The following is a 24,636-nucleotide window of genomic DNA, read 5'->3' on the forward strand; positions in this document are numbered from 1 at the left end:
GAAATTTAGCAAGCATGAATTTATGCTGTGGGCTGTAAATACTCCTGAGGCCAATACAGTGTCTGTGCTGGCACACATACTGTTGAGAATATTTGCTATTTACCCAACTGTAGCCATTATATTTATTGTGTTTATCTGAATTTATGTAGGCTCTTTATTTAAGAGGCACTAAGAGGGTCACTGCAGAACAGAAAGGAAAATATCTGCCTTGTAGGGAGAAGTGACTGGATACAGCAGTCTGTGGAAGTATCAGCTGGGCATGTGCAAATGGAGTAAGATTCGGGGTGCTTGGCGAAGTGGTTTTGTCAAATATTACAGGGATTCATTTGTATCAGACAACTCATTTCAAAGAATCAACCAAGGCTGCAGAAATAGTCTTCAAAACCAGGCTACCTCCATTAATGCAATGATTTCTCTCAAATACCCAGACCTATATTAATGCCCAGTAACCTTCTGGGTTTCTTTTGAAAGACTGAAATTAGGGAAACAGAAGATTTTTACCCATTATACTATTTTTTCCAGTTGTGCAACAGGAAGGAATTGATGGGTTTGGCATATGTTTATAAAAGTAAATGGCATTGATATTTGTAGGCTGCTGTGGTGTTTTAATGCTAGTTTCTCACTTCTTTGCCGTAAATGCTTGTAATGGGAATACCATAGAAATGTATCCAAAGAAGTGTGATTTTCCACACTGCTATTGTTTGTAGTAAAAAAGCTAATCCTTACCAGCTAATGCTGTTATTTGCAATACCACAATATTTCCTTATATAAATAAGGATGCTGTGGTTACCAAAATGTAGTAGTTGCTGCTAAATGTTGTCTCCTGACAGCATACTGATATATGGAAAAATACCCGCAACTTGGTGCATTATTTAAAAAACTGCATTTTTAGGAGTGTTCTCAGGGTTTAAGTTCATCAGCTTTCAAAACAAACATTGGATAGCAGCTGGGACCAGATTTACAAAGACAGTTTATGGCAGAGTGGAAGACAGGCAGCTTTGTCACATGCATCCAAGATTTTCTCCTTAAGCATATTGAACTTCTAGTTCACTTTAGTGTAACAAGATGCAGACACATTGGTTTATGTTTCGGACACATCTATAAACATGAATAAGTATGTATATACCTGACAGGTGTTTTTTGGGATTTATCTTAAAAGACAAGTGCTCAGGGTGAGAAAATTGCATACACACACATACGTTAAAGGCAGGCTCTGACAGAGGAGGGTGGATGGGTTTTTCTTTCTAACATGGCTGTGTGCATGCTTTTACCAGTCAGTGCTGGCACCCGGGGTTTGCTGGCTGGTCCTGTTGATTCCTGCGTGTCAGAACTTTTCAGGTCCCTGCTGATGGCTGGGGCTGACCATGGGCATCACTGAGACAAGGGCAGCATAAGCCCCAGGCAAGAATTTGGCTTAGAGAATGTCTATTTCACATTTTGTAAGATGCCGCTAGTGTCAGGCTGTTCAGCCATGGATTGGTGGTTATATGGACAAATCTCCATATCTATCTCCAGTTGCTCCATATTCAACCAGATTGTAAAGTTGTGCAACTCCCACTTGCTGTAGCAAAACTGATGAGGAATGCTGATTTATCGAAAGAGGTGCTCCTGGCAACTCTTTGCTGAGTCCAAAACATTAGGAATGAAAGGAAAATCTTGCATTCCTCCTTTATTGTTTTCCTTCTCAAAAGTAAGTTTACTCTTTAAGTGGGAACTGCTTTTTTTTTTATAATTTCTTTAACTAATAAATTAAAATAAAGCCTTTCTGCACTTGATGACATAGTTATTCTCTTTGGAACCCACTCAAATATCTCTGGTTTGGCTCTGGACTTGCCAATCCCTTCATTTCATATAGCCCGAACAGACTGAATGTGTCCTTACGTTTCAGGGTTGAGCGACTTTAAAACTATTTTGTAACTGTTAAACACCTGGAAGAAACAAGTATTTTAACATATGAAATAGGGCAAAACCTTGAGTTGCAAAATGAGATAGCTTCTTTTTTAGTTTATTTTTTTGAGATTATTTTTGGGCCATCATTTTTTCATCCTTCTTTTTTTTTTTTTTTGCTTTGTTTTGTTTTGGGATTTTTTTGTCATTTGTTTTGAATTTTATGACCAAAAAAGAAAATCAGTCTTGCCTGCTGAGCAATAGTGTCCCTCCTGCTCCCACCTCCCTTCTCTCCCTGGATGGAGATTACAGCCCAGCACTGCCTTTGGCAATTGGCACACAGACAAGTTTTCCAGCAGGAGCATATGGCTCCCTGGCAGGCTCCCGAGGCAGTTGTGCTGGCAGCTTCCACTGATGCTGTCCTGTGCTCAGGCCAAGGACGCCACTGGGATTGCCTCCCCTGGGGGTGTGTGTCCAGTGCATGTGTGGGGCCTCAGCACGGCATGGGATGCACTAGTGCTCACTCAGAACCTGCTCCTGCTGCCCCCAGAGCTGCAAATCCCAGCAAAGCCCAGCTCATGCCAGCGGTGATTTGTGTGTGTCATAGTGGTTGTCTGTCAATGTCTGTATATGTTTTCTTCTGAAGCCCCAGAATGGTTTATAACTTCACTTTTACCAGCAGATGGTAAATGTAAGGTGACCTGCAAGACACAAGGGTGAATCTTGATGCAATTGAAATCACAGGGTATTTATACCTATAGAGATACGATTTTATATTTGCTAAATTTAGGGTAGGAGTGCCAGTCTCCCTATAACGCTAAAAGCGTATTTTTTTAATACTGTTAGTCATTAAGAGCAGATATGCCTGAAGTACTTCTATTTTGAAGATAAAACTCCCCCTGACCCCTATTAATTGGGTTCACCTCCAAGGTTGGGAGGCACTTCACTCTCTCCATCGCCTCCATGACCTCATCCATCCATGTGGTCATTCTCCAGTGTTGCTGATAGCTATTGAACCTGCTTAACCAATAACCATCAGGCAGTAATGACCTTACTTCTGACATAGGATCAGATTTGAACACACAATTCAGACTCATAAGCATTTATCTCTGTTCAATGTTCAAAATAAGGAAACTAGATACCCAGAGACTATCTAGGTATTTTTTATTGTCTTTTGCCAGCCAGTCTGTCTATTAGAAATTCTCATGGGTCATTCCAAAGACAATTATGACATACAAGGTTTCAACATGAGCTAAATTTATTTAAGCAGAAGTGGTTTCTTTTTCATATTCTTTAGTGTATGCACACACAGACACAAAAGATTTTCAGGCCCCCAGGGAGCTGCCAGCATCCCTTAGGTCTATCACAAGCCTCTTTAAACATGCATTTAAAAGAGAAATACACTTGTTATAGGAGTGTGCTAAGCGGGGATTTGTCTTCAAAAGTCCTTTTCTTTTGATGTATTTACTGAACAAATACAGTCTGTTAAGATATTTTTAATTTTAACTCAGGTGTCTTTCACACTAATCAAACTGGTTTGAATCTGTTGCCCCTGAGAAATGCAAAAACATTGAACCATAAAAAATATTCATCTCATACATGACATAACTTGATAATTTCTCATTTTCATTTTCCAGGCACCCATGGAGTTTTATTACTGTTAAAGGAAATCCCTCCTCTTCTGTTGAAGACCACATTGAATATCAAGGTAATGCTAGCTTGACATTATATCTGGAAGGTACTGGACTTATGGCTGAGATCAGTTTTGCTCATGGTGTTTTCACTTGACACTGCATTACATCAAAGCTGTGGGCAGTTGATGGTTAGATATATTTGACTCCTCTCTCTGTGTATTATTCCTATCAATACAGTTGAAGCAGCTGAGTGTCTATGGGGGTACAACCTGGATTATCCAAACCCTGAGATTAAAGGGTGAGATCCTGCACCAGTGTAAATCCACACAACTCCTTAGAACTCAGACACTGCCTCTTTCAGACACAAGGCTATGGAACAAACCCAGTCCACCCCAGCTGAAAATTTAATCAGTGTATCCTGCATTGATAGCCTCAAAAACTGCAAAACCATTTTCTTGCAAGCTGAAGACTTTTGAGTCTGTGCCTTTTTATGACATTTTCAAGAGCAGCAAACAACAGAGCTTGCTACAACATCAAATAAAAATAGCAATAAATTACAAAAAATACACTGGTTTTGTATCCTCTCTTGGTTTTTGAAGATTTTTCCTCCTGATTGTCCAAGCAGTTATAAAAGTGTCTGAAGCCACATTCCAAGATCAGTAATTTTTTCTGGAAGCTGTGCAGGGCTAATTCAGGATAATGTAGCCAAAATATGCCAACACACAGAGGAACCACTACCTTTCAGTTCTGACTTTATTGATTGCTTTCAGGAATTTTACCAATGTTTGTTTTTGTACAGGTCACAAAGGGTCAGCTGTGGCCAAAGTATTCAAACTATTCAAAGCTGAGAATGGAGAACATTTTAACGTCTCTTCAGCTAGTGAGTGGGTTCAAGGTAAGAGGCCTGTTTGCCATCTATCTCGGTGGTAAAGACTTGACAAATAGGGCGAATCATCCTTTTTATTGAAATACTTTTCCATTTGGGAAGAGTGAACTTGCTAGCTGCTATTTACGTTGCCGCTACCCTAAGTAAAGAACATGCACAGATTCTTTCCCCAGTTGTCTCCAGGACTCTCTGAATAACTGGGATCCTTTTTCCTTTACTGCACTGGGTATTAAATTCCATCTTTTATGATCTAAGAGATCACACACAACCTCTTACTTCTTTTGACTGCATAGTCATCATGTCCATGTTACGGGCAACATACAGTAACTGGTCATAACTTGATATCAAGATCAAAAAAGGCAGCTAAGGAGGACACAGATCAAAATCCATTCTTATTAATAATGATCATACTGCATACTCCAATTATGCAGCTTTTAATAACTCCATTGTCTCTTAGCTCATTACACTTCACAGCATCATTTAAAGCTTCTGACAGACTGGCAGAAGAGGCAGGAATCAGATCATCAGGGAAGAAACTTGGGAATAATAGCATTTTTGCTACATTCATGAAGTTTGACTTACAAATTGCATTTCTTGTTTGCACTTGTCTACAGATGTAGAATGGACAGAGTGGTTTGAGAAGCCTGATAAAGCAAGATATAAGGACATGGAGAAGCTTTCTGACTTCAAAGCTGCTCATCCTGATAAAATCTGTAGGCAACCCATTGACATCCAGGTAGGCTTGCTTACCACTTGCTTTAAAGAAGTCCTTTTTTGGACTGACACTGAACCCCAAAGTAATTGTGCTTGTCAGTGATTTTTATTTCTGAATAAAAGACACGAATTATTTTACTGCTCTAATACATAACCAACAAGATCTGGTATCTTGTATCATTCTGAGACAAAAGTTTAAAGAACTGAGCTCCTTTCAGTAAATTCTGGCTTCTGGCATGAAAAGGAGTACAGATGGGGTCATGGACAGCACAGATGCTATCATGAAATATGTGGTTCCCTGATGGAAGATGAAAAGGAAAAAAAACCCCATGAAAATTTCAAAGTTTTTAAATGGTCTTGGAATGGACCCTCCCTAAAAAAATTAATCATAGAATGCAATGAGATAGTAAAGCTACCAGCTGTAATAGGTAAAGCTACCAGCTGTCAGTGAGCTTGCAGCCATTTTTTTGAGTGAATTCTTTTGTCTCTGTGAAAAGAAATCTGAATTCCGTTTGGGGCTAAACATTTTTTTTTGCCATCAGGCAAATTATGCTATCATGCCAGCAAGTTGATGAGAAATCATATACCTTTCCCGAGACTGCAAAAGCCTCTTTAATGGAAAAAAACACCCAACCCCAAAAAGACAAATACCAAGATTTTTTTTGCATATGTTCATCATATACTGTATATGTCTACCTGGTAAAAGAACTATAGCAGAAGCATTGCCTAGCAAAAGACAATAAAATACTTCATATCTGGTAGTCTGCATACTCTGAACTAGCAGAGTTGTTGTTATTCACAAGAATGCAGCTATTGAAGTAAATGGGAATGCTGACAGTATGAGTGAAAGTTTCCAGAGCCAGATGTCATAAAACATCTCCCCTTGAACAGAAAGGAAAAACCTGCACTATAATTTTCTGCCAGGTCTTAGCAAATCCATATTAATTTTTGCTTCAATATACATATATTAGAAGTGACAACTTAGTTCAAAACAGGAGTCAGATGTTTGTTATGACACAGTCCCTTCTAGCACGCGTACTAAAAAGGAAACAAGAAAGATATTCTTTTCAAGAAACAAACTTTTTTTTCCTCTACTGTTAAATCACAGTTACTTTTTTCCCCCATGTATATTAAAAGCAAGAGAGATTATTTTGTTTTATCCTGCAGATCTTAGGGAAATCCTTAGGTAGTGTAATCTGGTGTTGCTCATTGCTTTCATAAAGTTACACTGATTTAGAGCAGCTGGTCTGCTCCAGCTAGGCTACATACAAGGAAATTGAAGATATGATTATAATAACAGACATGCTGCACAGCCAGAGGCACATTCCTTCAGCTGATGGTGTTAATCCTGTACATGGCAGTGTGGTGTATGCGTTAATAAGGAAGGTCTGCACGAGTGAGAGAATCGGGATCAGACCCTTCATTGAAAGATGGCTTATCTGTTGGTGCCTTGTAAAAATGCACATGATATTTGGATTGCCCAATGCAATGCATCGCATCTTTGTGAAAGGGTCGAGAGAACTGCAAGCTATAGAACTGGAATGTGAAATTCAGCATGACCCTGAGGAGTCACAAGGCTCCAGCAGGAACACAGGCAAGGCTACATATTGCACGGCTTCTTGCAGGATACAGCCTTTTTTCTCAAGGCAGCTCTACAGAGTGGCACTTGTATGTGAGAAAAAGCCATCTTTTCTTTTTCTGTTTGGAGCAATGGGTCATACAGCAGTTTGGTGGGTTTTTTTGTTAGAGACTCATCTAGTCTAAGAAGAAATAAGACCCCTACCTCTTCCTTCTGCAAGGTTCAGACATAGCCTACCCACAAGACATTAAATGAGTGCAGTGAAGAGGCTTGAAATCATTAGTTCATTTGGGTACAATCATCTGTGTTCAGTGTTTTCATCTACCCTCAAACCAATGGCAAGAGAAAATCTAGGGCACCGAGGCAGATGTTAGTGAAGCTCAGAATACTCCTCCCAAAAAAGTACATGGTCTAATATAGATGCAAAAGAAAGGCATGCACCTAGCAATAATCTGTGCAGCTTGTGGATAAAATAGCTGTGTTTGAGCACCAGCTGGAGTGCAGCTGCATAGCACACATAACAGTCATATTTTGTTACACAACTGTTGTGCATCACCCAAAACAAAGCAAAGGCCTCTTCTGATAGCACCAGTGCTTTGGTGAAATCTCTTCACCTCAAGGTATCACCTATTTTTCTATTCTCATTCCAGGCAATGACGCTTGATGGAGCTCATTTAACAACTGAAGTGTTCTACAAGGGTGGCCATGATTACAGGTTTCTGTGCCATGGGAAGGACCAGACAGGCGAGGGCTGCCAGAACTACAGAGTACGGTTCCTGTGTGGCAGATCTGGTATGAGCCCCATGTCTGAAAGCCGGACCAGGGAAAAGCAGAAATAGTCTTCTGATGACTGGCTCTTGTTCTGTGCAAGAACATTTGAGTCAAGCTAAAACTTGGGCTGGGCTATTGACATGAACACAGATAAATCTTCAGCACAATTTATCTCAGGAAAAATTCCTGAGCACTAACAGAGGCAAGAGGGTGGTGTCTGAAAAACCCAGGAAGGCTATGGCAAATACTTGGCAAGTCCTTTCCTGTAATACCTTGTCTTTTACTAAAGCACTTCTGGATGAGGCAGAATTCGTCAATTGGAGCGTGCAAAGACAACAGGTTTTGAAAGTAATACTTTATTTTGTAGTTATTGATTCCAGCACCGCTGTCCCTGACCTCGTCATTAGACAGGTCATGAGGATTCTTTGGCGGGAAAAGGAGGTGTGGAAGACTGGTGTTTTGCTGGAAAAAACAGTCATTAAGTTAAAGACCACTTGGCTGCTGTAAATAACAGTGCCCGGCACCCACAAGTGCTGCTGCTCAGTGGGTGTGGTGAAAAGGAACCACTAAGAGCTACATTTAAATTTAGTCCTGGGACTAGTGGAAAATCCACCTGCCTGTAACTGAAGGAAAACACTTCCCTGTTTGCTCGCTTTCCAAGCCAAAGCCAGTAAGAGCCATGTTTTGAAGAGTTAAGTATTTTTTGTTGCATGATGAAATCATCATTTTTGGTGGCATTCCAGGCAAAAGGGGGGGGGAGCAAACATTTTCTGATAAGATTAACTGAATTCTCCACCCTTCCATTCTGGCTTTTCAGTGAAACCGAAGCTTACGGTAACCATTGACACCAATGTGAACAGCACGGTCCTGAATCTGGTGGATGACGTGAGCTCATGGGAACCTGGAGACAGGCTGGTGGTTGCAAGCACCGACTACTCCATGTACCAGGCGGAAGAGTTCCAAGTGCTGCCATGCAAAGCCTGCAGACCCACCCAGGTCAAGGTAGCAGGTAAGGTGCTTCATCTTATCCTGCTGGCGTTGCAATTCACAAGTTCTGGTTTTTGTGCTGAGGTGACTTCATTAAGAACTGTAGAGGGCTGAAAGACACTTGAATTTGATGGCTAGTTTTTAGATGCTTTGGGTAAACATATGCCTTTCATGCTTGAAAGATATTTAATTTGATTCTGATTCATTTCTGCCTTCCCTTTACATAGCTGAATCCTGGTTTTGTCCTCAAGCACACTGTTGAATGCTTGTATGTATTTAAGAGAGACCAATACAGGTCATGTATTTGAAATGCTCAATTTTACATAACTGCATTTGAAAACGTATCACTTCCTAGAAAGCAGGAGATGAGCACAGCTGATCCAAAGAGTGTGCTAGGGCAGGAGCAGACTGTGAGAGACTGTAAGGCTATGAACTAATGTGCAGCTGGCTGTTTTCCTAAGAAAGTTACACTTAACAAGAGCAGTAATCTTGCAATTTAGAAATACTGTTTTGAACTACTGAAGCTACTGTTTCTCATTTGCCGTGTCTCCAGACGGCATTGCTTAGAGGTGATGCATTAACCAAACATTTCTGGAATCATGAGGCCGGAGAGTTGTGAGCTCTCATGAGCAAAGAGTTGCACTTTCAGAACCAGGTTATGTGACTACCTGAAATCCAGAACAAATTGCTTCTGATGAAAAAAGGCCTTCTAGTCTAATCATTGTAAAATGGTCTTCAGATACTAAGTCCAATTATGTAGTATAACCATGGTGAAGCACAGACTGTTACTGATACGAGCATAAAACTAAAATCCAGAGTGGGATTGAGTCTGTGAAGTGTTCTGTTCCTTCTAGAGTTATGTTTTGGCATGCTGATAAGCAGAGCATGGGAGTACCAGATTAACGGCCTCTTCGAGGAATAGATGAGGAATTTTTAACTTCTATAACATACTCACACTTAATTTACTCAAAAGCAAAAGTTATTTTACAATATAAAGCTATGTAATAGGTGAGGCTGTATTTTAAAGGCAGCATCAGCCTGGTGGTAAATCATACATGTTACATTATCTTTTTCTTATACATTGGCAGTTGCTGTAGGCAGAGGTTTTGTCTGTATTTACAGTAAGATCTTTCTGAGAAACCATGAGGGTATTTGGAACATGCAGTGCACCAGGGAGTTTGCTTAGTTCTGTGAAATGAACTACTTCCTCATTATCTCTGATGCAACATCTTCTGGAAGGTACGGATATGCTTCCTTTGGCAACTGTTTCCCCAGGGAGCGCTAGCCATTCGTTGTTGTTTGGCCCTGAAGAGAGATGTTCATCAAGCCAAGATAAATGTTGTTCACAGTTTGACTGTATCATAGTCTTATGACTTAAAATGTCTAGCACTTTAAAAGAAGACACATTTCCAAGCTGAATATTTTTCTTGAGCAACTTTTGAGCTATTGGAAAAACTGTGCCAGACTAGCATAATACAAGCCACATCATGAAGATGATCTTGGAAGATCGTCAGTGAAAATAAAGATGACATGGGAATATTTCTCCTTATGCTTCCCATAATCTACTGAATCTGTGAAATTCATATAGTTACTGTTATCTTCTACAACAATGGCAATTAAGTTTAAGGAAATGAAGAAAGGGTTAAAAACAACAAACAAGTTCATGTGAATTTTAAGCAAAGAAGCAGTGGAAACACTTGTTAAAGTAATTGTGCTTTTAGTCTCCAATTACTCTTTAGGAGAATTAGGACATTCTTTTTATTACCACAAATGACATGAACACTGGGGCCAAAGCCTGCCCTTACTTATATCCAGGCAACTCCATTGACGTCAATGGGATTTCACTGATTATATAAATCAAGGCAAAATCTACTCCAGGAATAAAAATTACATCCAACTTTCTTGTAACAAAAGCACATTCACATTAGAAAATAAAATAATCTGTCTGATTCTAAGTTCAGCCTAGATGAAATAAAACCTGGGTGGGGCTGAGGTTGTTCCCTAGCTCCAGGAGCCAAGAGATCTCTGAGCTGCTCCTTCCCCAGCCATGATGTAACTTCATCCGTTGCCCTGTGCCATGACATTCAGGTAGCCAAAATGAGCCACGGGGTGGGTGCTCTCTATGCCTCCTCACCTCTGCGATGCCTGTAGCTTCCCACAGCCTGCACAGCTCTGCAGGCAGGCAAGCAGTACCATAGTGGTGGGTTTCAAAGTGTGTTCATTGCTGGAGGAGGCAAATACCACTACTCTGAGTTCTTGGCCTGCATTGAAATTGGTCTGCACACAGGTATGCACATATGAATCCACTGTCCTGTGATCAGGTACTGACTTTGATAAAACTTATTGTGATTCAGTTAATTACCTGTGAGACTTCTGTTAAATCGTAAAATCATAAAATGGTTTGGGTTGGGAAGGACCTTAAGATCATTCCGTTCCAACCCCCTGTGCCATGGGCAGGGACACCTTCCACTAGACCAGGTTGCTCAAGGCCTTGTCCAGTCTGGCCTTGAACACTGCCAAGGATGGGGAAGCCACAACTTCTTTGGGCAACCTGTGCCAGTGCCTCACCAGCCTCACAGTAAAGAACTTCTTGCTTATATCTAACCTAAATCTCTTCTGTTTAAGTTTGAACCCATCACTTCTTGTCCTATCACTACAGTCCCTAATGAAGAGTCCATCCCCAGCACCCCTATAAGTCCCCTTCCGATACTGGAAGGCTGCTATGAGGTCTCCACGCAGCCTTCTCTTCTCCAGGCTGAACAGCCCCAACTTTCTCAGCCTATCTTCATAGGGGAGGTGCTCCAGTCCCCTGATCATCCTCGTGGCCCTCCTCTGGACTTCTTCCAAAAGTTCCATGTCCTTCTTATGTTGGGGACTCCAGAACTGCACACAATACTCCAAGTGAGGTCTCACAAGAGCAGAGTAGAGGGGCAGGAACACCTTCGTCGACCTCCTGGTCTTGCTTCTTTTGATAAGGCTTTATTTTTTCCAGTGGCACATCATCCATTGTGTTAATGAGGATTGGCCGATAGAGTGCAAGCACAGAAAAATAGCTGGCAAAAGCAGTGGGCTTGCTTAGAACCTGTGCTTGTATGACACATTAGGCTCTTAATTGCATGAAGATGTTCAACATAAATATCCATCTGCCTTTTGCTATGTCAGATATGCAGGATTGCTTTGCTCTGTTTGAGAAAAAAACTTCCACACAGATACATTTATATGTGGGGTCTCAGAGGAATGTAATTTGTAGTAAGTGGCATGTCTTGATTTTCCCTAAGAGGTTTAGTTTAAGAGCTGAAAACTCCAGAAGTCTGCCCTTTGAAAGACAAATGATAAAACCATTCCTACCCATGATGATTTATTTCCTTTTAATCTTTTCTTTTTTTTTCCAATTTTTTTTTTTAACAAAAACCTAAATGTCAGGTCTGAACTATTAAGAGTCTCTGTTTAAAAAAAGGCAGAAAACATTTGCTTTGTGGACAGACAATTTGGTGTTGCAGCAGCTTGGCATACTAAGGTTTGATTGTAATTGGTGCTCTCATTGTTTAATAACATTTTGATAGACACAGTTTAGCGTATTGTGCCAACTAAATCAAATTCATTTGATAGCTCATGTCCTATTTATATTTGATATTTTCTGCTGAAAACTCACCCTTTCTCTACATGCTGGGAATGGACTGATTAGAAGCTGGTCTTTTCAAAACAGCTTAAGAGCGTTAACACTGAATTGCCAACAGGTTTTAGTAGGATTTAGTTGTCTAACCACGGACTTCTGCAAATCACAGTGTAGAAAGTTGTGGAGGGCACCCAGACACTGACCTTATGCCCTCCTTTATTGGAGTAATTACACTAATGTCAAAACTGGCTTCCATGTGTAAGCCTGGTTTGCATGAGGACTTAGCTCTGCAGGTCCTGCTCCCCATCAAATGGTCACTCACTTAAATGGAACATTTTTCTCCTCTTGCCTCCTTTGGTTTTTGTTTGTCATTTTTGTGCCTAGATTATTTTCTCTGTGGGAACAGATTAAAACTGTTTGATCTTCCAACTTCACAAGGTTTGGGGAGGGACAACAGTATAGGGCAGAGGGAGGGAGGAGGAAGGAAGGAAGGGTTGTGTTGCTGTGATAGAATTGGATAGTAGGAAAGATCAAGTATTTTGTGTAGTTTCCCTGGGAAACAAGTCTTATCTTCATCTTGGTTGCTCTGTATGAAGTTACTACTAATGCTGATAAGTTTCACCATGGAACAAAAATGATGAAATGCTCTTTTGTGCTCCTATATGCTTTTGATAAAGCATGAAAAAACTGTTTGTACCTCGCATAATTACTCCAGTTACCCCACATACTGGTGAATCTATGATTAAAAACACACATATCTTAAATCTTGCTTATTGGATTGCAAATACTAGAGAGAGAGTTTACAGTGATCTTGTTCATGAATAAAAAATGTAAATCTATAGTTGTCTAAACTTCACAGCCTGTGTCGGTGTTCATCTTGTGCTATAAGGATGGGAGAAGTTACTCTGCTATCAAAATTCAGATACTTTTAGAGATTCAGGGGTTCTGTTTAGAACTTGGCATCATTTTGGCTGGAACTTGCCAGAAACTTTTTTTTTTTAAGCCAACCCTGGTGCTTGAAGGCTGGGCAGGAAATGTTGTGATATGGCCCTTTCAAACAGTCTTTCTGAGCTCTTTCTTCTGCCCCTGGGTGTTGCCTGGAAGCAAAGTTGACAGAAGCATACTCAAGTTGACATAGTGGTTCGGAAGACTTGAATTTGGGCCTGATTTAAGTAAGGAATTGACCTCTTTGTCCACTAGAGCTGTCTAATCTTCCCATCCCAGCTACAAGAACTTAAATGTCAGCATAAGGAGAAGAAAAACCTGGACATTTGGAGAAGGAAACCCTAGCGTTTACAGCAGTATGTTAGTACATTGCAAGTAGCTGCTCTAGAAAGAGGGTGTGAGATGGGACAGGAATGGCCTTAGGAAAGAGTGTGACACTGCCACTGGGATAAAACAGACCTCTCAGTGCTCAGTTAAAGCCAGCATGAGCAGAAGCATTTTCCCTAGTCCACATCAATCTTCCTGTTGCACCAATCTGCAGCGGTAAGATCCACTTGTTTCAGCCTTGAAACCAGCTACAGAGGCTTTGATCCAATAGAGTATTTAATAATTAGCTTAATAATATCCCTGTTAAATCAAGGCTCTTCACACTCTACAACAGAAGGTATATTTCCAAACTTTGCAGGATCTTGAAGGAGAAAAGGGATGAAGGGCTGTAATAGGATAAGTTACCCAGCAGGAAAATATCCCAAAATGACTTAGCTCTGAACTCCTTATAAAGTTTCATCCTTTCTGCTGTATGCTTAGCTTTGTAGGTTTTTTTGGGTATTTTTTTGTTGGTTTTTTTTTTTTTTACTGTAAATTTAGTTTTCCATGTGAAAGTTAGGAATGCAAGGAATATTTATTTGTTAAGACATCAGGTTGTACTGTATAACTCAAGAAGCTGATCAACTCATCCAAATCATGCTGTGTTCCATTACAGGCTTGTGGTTTAGGGATGCAATAGCAAACCTCATTAAGATAATTCAGAATAATGAGGTTTTGACAGGATGTCTGTGTGAACATTTGTTGGTTATTAAATATAAGGAATAAAGGCTTTACCACCAGTGCTGGCAAAAGCACTAAATCTGACAGAGGCCTGGGATGGCATCTACAATGAATTGCACTGATTAGAAAGATGCCCTGAAGGATTCACTGTCGCTGGGTTACATGGGTGAAACATACAAGTTTGTGTTTAGTATTTCCTTTAAGAAACTCTTGTTTAGGAAATGTTAAAAGTTCATGAAAGAGAAGGTCTTGGCCTTAGAGAGCCCAAAGAAGAACAAAAGACACTTTAGAGAAAAAAATAAATCCAGGAGCATCTTAGCTCCACTTTATCCTCACCAAAGCCAGACCTTCAGGTGCCTGTTTCACTTCTGAAAGGGAGATTTAGCAGTTTGTCGTTTAGAGCTAAGGCATTTAGGAATGCATAAGTGTACCTGGGAGGGTTGTCAGGCATCTGTGTAATTCACCAGAGCTAAGCATACAGCCACAGCTGTAGCAGCTGAAATAGTTTCAAAATTCCACCCTCCCTAGGTTTGATAAGGCTTGAGACCCAGGTTTTATGGCTATGTTTGTATGCCAGGTTGTCCTGGAGCATTGTTCGGTTTGGAGAGACTCTGGTTTGAATTGCTTTATTAGCATAAGCATGCCCTTGATTAGTGGATCATCTATGTTTATTTTAATGCATGTTTTCTTTCCATAATTACCTTGTCCTTACCAAGAACTGGTGACTTTAATAGTCACTGTCTTGAGTAATAAGCATGGAAATATCCTCATATTTTCTGGATCAAGACTTCTACCAGGCCAGGTCACACATTAAAGAAGCTTTTCACCATGAATTTACATATTGCTACCTGGAGGCACTCATACTACAAATAAAGTGTCAAACTCTGGGCGTTTTTGCTAGTCTATCACATAGGCTGTTATGGGGAGACATTATCTAAGCCACTGCAAGGCTTTGATGGGTTTAGATTATAACATGGCACAAGCCTGGATTTCTGGCAGGGCACCATCTGTCCATGAGGGATGCAGCAAGTATGAGCCCAAGGCTCAATATGAGGACACAGTGAATCAGTGACCCATGGGTTTGTTAGCGGTTGAGCAATCACAGCTGTTGGCTTTGATGCTGAAGGAGCAGACAAATTCCTCCCACATCCAAAGCACAGTGTTGCCTTTTTAGTATCAAACCACTTCAATAGGTGTTTGAAAACCCCTGGTTTGGGCTTGCCTATGGCCAGGTCTCAGGGTCTCAGATACCGTGGTTGCTCTCTGGGAAGGCTCGCTGTGCTGGCAACCTAGCTTCAAGTCTGTAGCTCTGCAGAGTGAGATGCTCCTGTCCCCAGGTGAACTCCCTGAACTCATCATGGAGCAGCCTCTTTTGCTGGGTTTTTTTCCATGCCTATCACTGAACATGCCCCAGCAGTTCCCTGGAAGTGCCGTGTGTCTATAAGGGCACATTGTGGTGCTTCCAGCCCCATGGGAAGTTCCTGTTGCTGGAGTGCTGGTTCCCAGCAGCATTTACAGCACCTAAGAGCTCCCATGCCAGGGGTTGTCTCCTGTGATCTGTTTCAGGAACACAGCCCCATTGCCATGGGGACCTTGAATTTCCGGCTGCCTTGAGGAGAGGTTTGTTTTTCAGAACTCTTTTAAAGGAGCTATTATTCAAAATCCACTTTTACGTTGGAAGGGAATTGGTTTCCATATCTCCTTTTATCTCCAAACAAGCCAAGTCAGCAAAAGCACAAAGTGAAAAACATGCACCCAAGATGTTATATTTAGAAACTGGTTAGTCCGTATTTAACATTCCTGTCAGTGCTTACCCTATTTTACATGTCTGGACTGGTGTTAGATTAAATTAAATACATGCAAGCATGACATTTATTATTCTAGAGCTTAGTGCATGAATAACAAAACTGCCTATCCAATTTCACTGCCACAAATCCTGGAGATGTGGCTTCCAATAGGGTGATCTTATGATTATCTGAACTTCTTCCTGCATTTCAGTAAATCAAGGAAAGGTCATCTCAGGGGGAAACTGAAAAATAACAGCTGAAAACTGGTTTCATAACAAGACACTATGCTCCTTAGCAGACTTGTTCAATGTGTGGAGGGCACTTACTACAATGGCTTTTTAAATGTATGTGAATAAGGGAAGCAAAACTGCTTTTTGGATGGCCTGGGTCTGATTTTGACCACACATCCAATGAGGCTCACTGGCTTTGGGGCAGCAACACAGGGAAGACCAGGATTTTCCAGGGGGGTGACTGTAAATGGGTGAGGAGCAAATCCGTGGCCTCCTGCAGCCCCTCATTTCTGGGGCTGAGCACGGAGCTTGGAGTAGCCTTATCTTCCCCCGCAGGCAGAAAGCTGTGTCCAAATGTTCTGTCATCACCACTCCTCCAGTTAGCAAAGAGTGTTCTTTCACATAATTTTATAGTTTTAAAGGTGGAGGTGCAGAAGCAGAGGGCACATGTAATGGTGTGAACCCTGTCCCACAGCACAGCACTCTTGGAGCAAAGCAAAAGTCCTCATCCTTCCCAAATCCCAATATTACCATCAAACTGCACTGCTCCCAGCTGCAAAAGAGGGAGTGAATGATGTGTGCTTATCTTTGTTATAAAGTCAAGCATCATGTTTTGGTTAAACACAAAACCGTTTCAATGTTCAAAAATCCCCCCCTTTAACTTGGCACCTCTGTTTAAGTGTAAAGTGCTTCACAGCAATAGCCAGGCTTCAGGCTTGCCATTTGTTTCTAATTACATATTTGAACGGTTCCATTGAAATGAAATACATGCAAGTGTAGCATTCCTTAAAGTTCAGTGTTTACTTAAAAAGTTTATTACTTATTTTTACTGGAATAATACAGAATGTAGTCAGTAAGATGAACCTTTTTCCAACTGCATTCTCTGCAGAAAGCCATGGAAAGAAGGAGGGAGTATGAATATGTTTGAATGAAATTATAGCAGAGAGATGATTTTGCTTTCTAGACATCCACACTGCCTGGACTTCACCCCTTCTTAGTTAGGCCAGGGAAAGTTTTCTGTGCTTTTAACCTTTCCATGAAGCCAGGTATCTGTGCAAAGAGTGGTATGAATGACTTGGCCTAGCAAAGGGAGATGTGGCATGGGGTAGGTGTAAGATCTACCAACTCCGACTGCACCAGGGCAGAGTGAAGCAAGTTGGATACATGCAGGTGGAACTGAAATTAAGAGGTTTGGGAGGGCAGGCAGTGACAGGTTTTGCAGCCCACAAGCTGGAGGAGGGGTTGCAGTTGTCCCAAGCCTCAATTGTCACAAGGCTCTCTGCCCAGTCCTCTCCTTGCTTAGATTAACAGCCATGGCATTAGCAAGACTGATGCTCGCCCATGAGCAGGCTGTGCTGTGGGATCTGAGCAGCTCTCATTGTCTCACTATAAGAAGTGCTGTGCTAACCTTGGGGACTGAGACTTTTCAGTAGCTACATCATCAGTTGTCTATGCACAAAATGCTCATACACAGCTGATTGGATCATTCAAGATCTTTTTATTTTGGATTACAGTCCCTTTTCAAGGTAGGAAATGTGATTTGTCTGACAGGCTACTGGTTTAACTCCCTGGGTAAATGGAGAAACTTTAAACCAAAAATCCCATCTCCTCCACTGCAAATATCTCAGCAAGGCCTTGGGTGACACCTGTGCTCCAGCCTTCTCTCTGTTATAGAGTCAATCAACAGGTTATGCTGACTCAGTTATTCCTTTCATTATCATGCCAATCCCACCACAAGAAGCACAAGGGGAAACCAGCAGCACTGGCAGAGTAACCCTGAAAATGGATCTTGTTCCTTTAGGGAAAGCAACATACCTCCACACTGGTGAAGTGATTGATGGTGTTGACATGAGGGCAGAAGTGGGGCTGCTGAGCCGCAACGTCGTGGTGATGGGCGAGATGGAGGGGCAGTGCTATGAGTACAGCAGCAAGTTATGCTCCTTCTTTGATTTCGACACCTTTGGGGGACACATCAAGGTAAGGCGAAAGCCCTCTCCTTGCACATTCCTCCTCCCAGCCACACCTTCACATACCAAGGAAGCCAGGGTGCAGGAAGAGAGAAATCCCTCATGTCAGCCACTGAGCAAACAGCCTCTCCCCACAATACATCACCCCCACTGCTGCTGCCTGTCCTTTGGCTTTGAAGTGTACCTCATGCCCCTGCAGACATTGCTCAGGCAGACAGGCTGGTGCTCAACCCACCTGAGATACAATCTCCATTTCCCAATCCCAGTTTTCCCCAGACGCTAGTGGTGCTCGGTCTGGGAGTTTGATTTGAGCCCAGCTGACTGAAACTTGTGGAAATATTAAATACATGCTGTTTTCCTTCTAAATTTAAGTTAAATGTAGCCATTGCAGCAGTGGGGACATCAAAAAGCAATCATGGTCCCTTTAGCCACCATGACCCTCTTTTCCTCACCCTGCAGCCATACACTTCCTTCCACACGGTTGATCTTCCTGGCAGATACAGTGCAACCTTTCCTATTCTTGTATTCCCCCTCCTCAGCAGTCTTTCATGTTACTTGACTGACGTTCTGTTGTTCTCCAGATTGGTCTTGATTTTAAGGCTACTCATATTGAAGGTCTAGAACTGAAATACATGGGCCAGCAGACGATGGGACATTACCCAATTCATTTCCATATGGCTGGAGATGTGGATGAGAAAGGAGGCTACAACCCTCCGACATACGTGAAGGATGTCTCCATCCACCATACTTTTTCCCGCTGTATCACAGTCCATGGATCCAATGGTTTACTGGTAAGAAGCCCCAGATGTCTACCTTGGACATCAAAGCACCACTTAAAAAATATTGTCATAGTGTGACTACAGCTTAATTATTGAAGGATGATGTGTTTTATTGTTTGAGCTCATGTCTGCCTCTTCCCACTGTGGGTATATATTCCAGGGATATTTCAACCTGCGTTCAAAAGGAGAAGGCCAGTGTAGGCTATGTGTGACTCAGAGCAGGCAGAGCTTTTGTCTGTGTGCAGTGGTGTTGCAGACCAGCCCATCTCTAATGAGTAGTTTGATCTATCTATAGACAGAGAGCTTGCTATTTAAAGATGATAATCAGAAGGTTTAAGCTTGCTTCATCTTTCCTGTAATAAAGGTTTGTGTTTGCAATCTTATTCACAGCGTTCAGCACTCAGAGAGCTCTGATTTGTCTGAGTTGTCCTCCAAAGCAAGATATCCATTGGAAGGGAAAGTCACAGGCAAAATTATAATGCACCAAATTTGAAGAGAGGGCGTTGAAATTGCCGCTCCAGAAGCAGAGCAGCTTTTTATCTGCTATTTATGAAACTGAGGTTTTGTTTTAACCTCTATCCTTCTAAGTATATAACATGCTCCTAAAATCCTAGCAAGTGAACACAGCTTCTAAAGAAAAAAGACATTCTACTACATAAATTATATAAGGCATTCAGGGTCATATGGCATCCTCCCAGTTCGAAGTCACCAGTACAGTGGCTTAGTATGCAATTAATGTGCAGAGCGTAAGAGCAGCATTGCAGGATTCATTTGTCACGCTGTCATGGACTGTTGCTAATGACACCATAAAAACTTCCTCTGTCTGCATAGAGGTTGCACAGCTGTTGGCGAGCTGCAGGCCAGCTAAAGCCCTGCGTTCTCCAAGTGATAACTGTGCCACAGACGATTAATGGGCTAGAGTTCCATCCATGTGCTCAGGCTTTTCCAGCCAAGATGGCATGATGAAATTTAGACAGGCTGACGTAGCAGACAAAAGCAGCTTGATCCTCCTGCTGTTACTCCACAGCCACAATTCACTAAATGACCATGCTTTGCCTCCATGACAAGGCACCCAAGAGAAATCTTAAAATTTGGGACAAATAATAAATATTAGTCAAGAATTGAATCCCTGTGGGTTATGGTTTACCAAAGTGTGTGGATGCTAAACTCTACTCATAATATTTTACCTGTTTGTTTTCTATTTTAACTGTATGATTATTGCTGATAGTTAAAGTCCCAGTGAAATAAAGCAACCTGAACAAATTTGTTCAGTTGCATCACAGAAGATGTGCTCCAAAGGTTGCATCACTTAAATGTTTTGTTTCATTGCTCCATGGTAGACATCTGCAATCAGCAGCTCCATGTCTCAATTTGTCAGGTGATCCCACCACAATCTCCTCATCTGCCTTCTGACTCTGATTTCCTTCCTTTCCTCTTCCTTCTGCCCCAGATATATTCACAGACACCCACATGGATCTCTGATGATTACAACAGTTATTCTGTACATTTCCTAGCTGCCTATTAACTTCTTACTTGGGCAACACTACCTGTTGCTACATGCATGATCACTGTTTCTGCAAACAGACAAGCTCTGTCTTTCCCCAGGTAACATTCATTCCCTCTGAGATCACACAGAACCAAAGCATCCTTCACTGAGGGAGTATTTGCCTTGATGATGTGCACAAACCACATTTTGGAAATAGCTGTACAAGAAAATCTAGCAGGGATATTAAACCTCAGCATAGCTGAAGCCATTGATTTCAGAGGGGATTATTGCAGGGCTGTGGTTTAGTACCTGTGCAAATGCTTTAACAAATGGAAGAGGGGCATCACTTATTTTTAAGTGTCATTAAAGCAGGCTGGTAATTTGCCTACAGGCTTCCCTGCTTCCTTTGCTATCACTTCAGACAACTCATGTCACTTCAGAGATACTCATGCTGAAAACACGAGCAGAAAACAGTGTCCAGTAATTCCTGATGGCAGAAATGTTTTCCTGTGGGTCTGTACGCTGTGCTGAAAGTCACAATCTCAACATTGGCTCACTCCCATTGATGGGCTATTCTGCACTTGTCTGCAAATTCATATTCACTGGAGGACACAGAGGGTCCTCCTGGAAACAAATCTGTAGAAATTCTTTTCTCACCATAATTGTTGTTTGAAAATGCAATAATTACCCAATGTTTTCCTTAATACATTTGCCATAAAACCACCTAGTTGCGCCACTGCAATACCAGGGATGAAACTTTGCTCTGATTCCCACTCTCTCCACTGGACCCCAGTGTGCAAGATAAAACAGAAACAGCCACTGGAGAGGGAAATTAAGAGGAAGTCAGAAAAAACCAGTCTGGCAGAATTCAAGGGAGAGCCATACTTCAGTGAATATGAGGTTGTGCTGTCTAATTGCTTCAGTGGTATCTGCTGTTATTAATCCAGCTGTATTGCACAGCAATTGTTTTACCAAAAGGGCACTATCTGGTCATAAATTACTCAAGGTTAAAGTAAGATTATGGACTATTAGGAAGGTTTAAATCAAATTAAAAAATTAGATCCATTTGAGAAATGATTTTGGAACAAACATCTCATTTGCTACCCAAGCATTTCAGTGCTGGGCTTGTGCATGGAAACATGCAGAGGAAACTAAGAGCTGACTGAGAGATGAGATATGGGGAAAGTAATTTATAAAATGGAGAGTGACAAATGCACTGGGGACCAGGTCCCTGTCTGATAACTCCATGTTGTTCTGTGGGCTTTCAGGAATGAGTTAGGAGAACACTGGGCATTTGCTGGCTCTGAGCCCCTGTGCCAGTGAGTGCCTCTCTCTCTGCTTCACTCCTCTCACTATGCCAGGTGTGTTCCCCTGCAGTGTTACTCACACAAAGGTAGGCTCATGTTTTGTCACTACAGGTTTTCCTGTCCCGGTCTTAGTGCAGCACTGTGCTGGAGAGATAAATGGCCATACAAAGTGGCTAACATTTCTCTAGGGAAACTGTTTCCATCATCTGGATGTCACAGCACCATTACTTATGTGTCTTTCCAGTAGTGAGAGAAAGCTAATAGGTATTGGTGGCAGTTTCTGTGCAATTCTGGCATTGTGTGGTTAAAAACACCTCTACGTGTCAGAAAACTTCTTCTGAAGATAGCTCATTCTCCTGAAATGTTCTTCTATCCTGTAAACCTTTACCATGGCAAGGCTGGGACAGATCATTCATCCAAGAAGGGACAGTTCTGTCTAGTCCATACATTTTACACCTAATTAAAAAAGCCTAAACCTTGCAAAAGTTATCATCTGATTAGATCAGTGAAGTTAGCAGTAAGTTTCAGTGAGATAGCTTAAAGGAATGCACCACTTTGCAGGTCATTTTAGCTGTGTTTAATTTACTGTGATGTTCAGAGATTTGAGTATTTACACTAGAGCATGGATGATACATAATAGATGTGTGTGCAGATGTAAGCTTGTAATAGATTTGGCAAGCAAAGCGTTCCTTCTTATGTGAAAACATATTTGCAATCATTTCAACACTAGTCCTGTGGTTTTATTTGAAATTGGTGCTCCTTGCCTTGAGAATGAGGCATGGATATGATTCAAGAGTCTCAGGCCAGCTTACAACGGTAATTCAGACACTTGAGCACCCAGGTCTCCCAGTAACACCATAAAGAACAGGTCTTCTATCCAGTTCAAGATTATCTTTTGCCCCTTTGTAATTGTTGTTTCATCAGAAGCACTTGTAGAAACACACAGGTGTCAGGTTAACCTTTGCCAGGAAGGTTTCCTAAGTCCAAGGTGCTTGATGGGTGATGGCTCATGGGAAGAGCAAGGAGGGAGCCCAGGAGTGGCAGCCATTCCTCTTGCCAGTGGAGACCGGAAACTAATTTTCCATATCTCAGACATATCTACTAACTGACTTGCTGGACACAGTGTGTCCAAGGGCTGTTGTTTCCCAGCCAGTCCTAGCCTTATGCTTTTAATTCACATATCTGCTCCTGAAATTGTTTTCTCAGATCTATCAGTGATGTGATGTGTATTGTTCTGCCCAATACAACAATGTCCCAATATTAACAACATTCAAACTAAAACCAGAGCATCATTAACACCAGCTGATATGTCTCAGGGTCAAGTAAAGCTTCTGTCAACAACTTGGGGAAAAGGATCAGGTCAAACCTAAACCAAACCAGCCTGTCTGGAAAACAGCTTGCCACCTTTGTGATAGCCTGAAAAAATATTTTTTCAGCTCAGCTGCATTTTTCGAATGCACTTTATGTGCTGCCCATGTAACTCCACATGAAGATGAATGAGCCCAGATGTGATTTGAACATCTCATGTCCTCCATTCACCCCCCACCCTGTGTGTTTTCCAGCCTCATGCTAAGGCAGTCTCTGATTTCACAAACAAACATAAGAATGGAATGAGCATTTCCTAGGTGATGACAAATTCTAATTACGTGTTGGAATTATTGCTTAGACTATGAACTTTTAAGAGCAGAGAAAGATCTTGCTTTTGGTTTTCCTTATACACCCTGAGTTCAAGAGGGTACTGAGTTTCCTATGTACCATTGCTGTAAAGTTTCTTATTATTATGCAGTGGCTGAAGCACAAAACCTGAACACTGACCTTTGCTTTGTACATGCAGGTGAAGGATGCTGTGGGTTATGATGCACTGGGCCATTGCTTCTTTACAGAGGATGGACCAGAAGAGCGCAACACGTTTGATCACTGCCTCGGACTGCTTGTTAAACCTAGCACTCTGCTCCCCTCTGACCGAGACAGCAGGATGTGCAAGCTGATAACAGAGGGTGCTTACCCAGGGTACATCCCTAAACCCAGGCAGGACTGTAGGTGAGTGGGAGCCTTCCTTTTCCTCTTTCTATTCTTTGCAGGACTTAGCCACAGAAGATGGCATTCTGTGTATTTGATTATGTAGTCCTTCTCTGTAGAGGTGTGGGCTGCATTTCCCAAAGGTTGGGAGAGCAGTCTGTGATCTTTATACTTGTCCTATTCAGATGCCTACACACTTAGGGTGTAATTTTCATTTTTACCATAAAGTCAGTTGAGAGTGTTCCTACCTCAGATATTGAAAATCTCTTTCAAAGTACATGGTGATGCCTTGTGCCTTATGGACACTTGATCCCAATGGCTCAGCAAAAAGTTGCTGAGTTCAGAGTGGGCTGAGTTCTGACATTTGTGCTCATCTCGAATGGTAGCTGATTTTGAAAATACTGCTGATAATTCAGAAGTCATTATTTGTGAATAATGACTCCTGTTTAATGCTAAAGCATTGGTGTTACGCATTCATATGGCAGTCTGCCCAACTGTGGAGTGAAAGTAAAATGATATAATAAATGCAGTTTAGCACAGAATTAGAATTTACTAAAAGATCAAAGACTATATACACCCATTGGACCTCTAATAATTTGTCTATACATGAGCTCATTAAAATTTTTCTGAGAGAGCTTCTCAAAACTTCTATTTGCCACAAACACTGTGTTAAACTTGAAAAATGCTAAATGCCTTTCATCTCCCTTTTTTCAAGATCCTTTCCTCTAAGCGTCCTGGCAGATCTGCCAACTGAAGTTTAAACGAGGGTTATAGAAGCATTTGCAACAAGAAGGGATTTTACAAGTTGTTTTTGCAGCCTTGTAGAAAAAGATCAGGTGAAATATAGAAGAAATAACAACCATCTGGGCCACACAGTTAAACATTAGAATTATTTCTTAGAAGAATTAATGGGTTCTTCTTTAGCAGTAATTTTTAAGCACAGGTTAGAGGATGCCAGTCACAAACACTGTAGTTGTAGTTGACCCTGCCGTAAG

General features: G+C 41.5%; 1 protein-coding gene across 2 annotated transcripts in view; it reads left to right on the forward strand.

The window, feature by feature from the left end:
* The window catches only part of CEMIP (cell migration inducing hyaluronidase 1), a 52,706-nt gene that overhangs the window by 6,824 nt on the left and 21,246 nt on the right, over positions 1-24,636 (forward strand). For both annotated transcript variants that reach the window (XM_061371383.1, XM_061371384.1), the window contains exons 6-13: positions 3,525-3,595; positions 4,321-4,416; positions 5,022-5,143; positions 7,351-7,492; positions 8,289-8,480; positions 17,885-18,060; positions 18,632-18,841; positions 23,457-23,662. In XM_061371383.1, the coding sequence (XP_061227367.1) occupies positions 3,525-3,595; positions 4,321-4,416; positions 5,022-5,143; positions 7,351-7,492; positions 8,289-8,480; positions 17,885-18,060; positions 18,632-18,841; positions 23,457-23,662 (1,215 nt within the window). The remainder of the gene's footprint in view (positions 1-3,524; positions 3,596-4,320; positions 4,417-5,021; positions 5,144-7,350; positions 7,493-8,288; positions 8,481-17,884; positions 18,061-18,631; positions 18,842-23,456; positions 23,663-24,636) is intronic.

Source organism: Neopsephotus bourkii, unplaced genomic scaffold (assembly GCF_033783945.1).
Source record: "Neopsephotus bourkii isolate Nb327-2 ecotype Australia unplaced genomic scaffold, CSIRO-AGI_Nbou_v1 NB_1572, whole genome shotgun sequence".
In the NCBI taxonomy this organism is placed as follows: Eukaryota; Metazoa; Chordata; class Aves; order Psittaciformes; family Psittacidae; genus Neopsephotus; species Neopsephotus bourkii.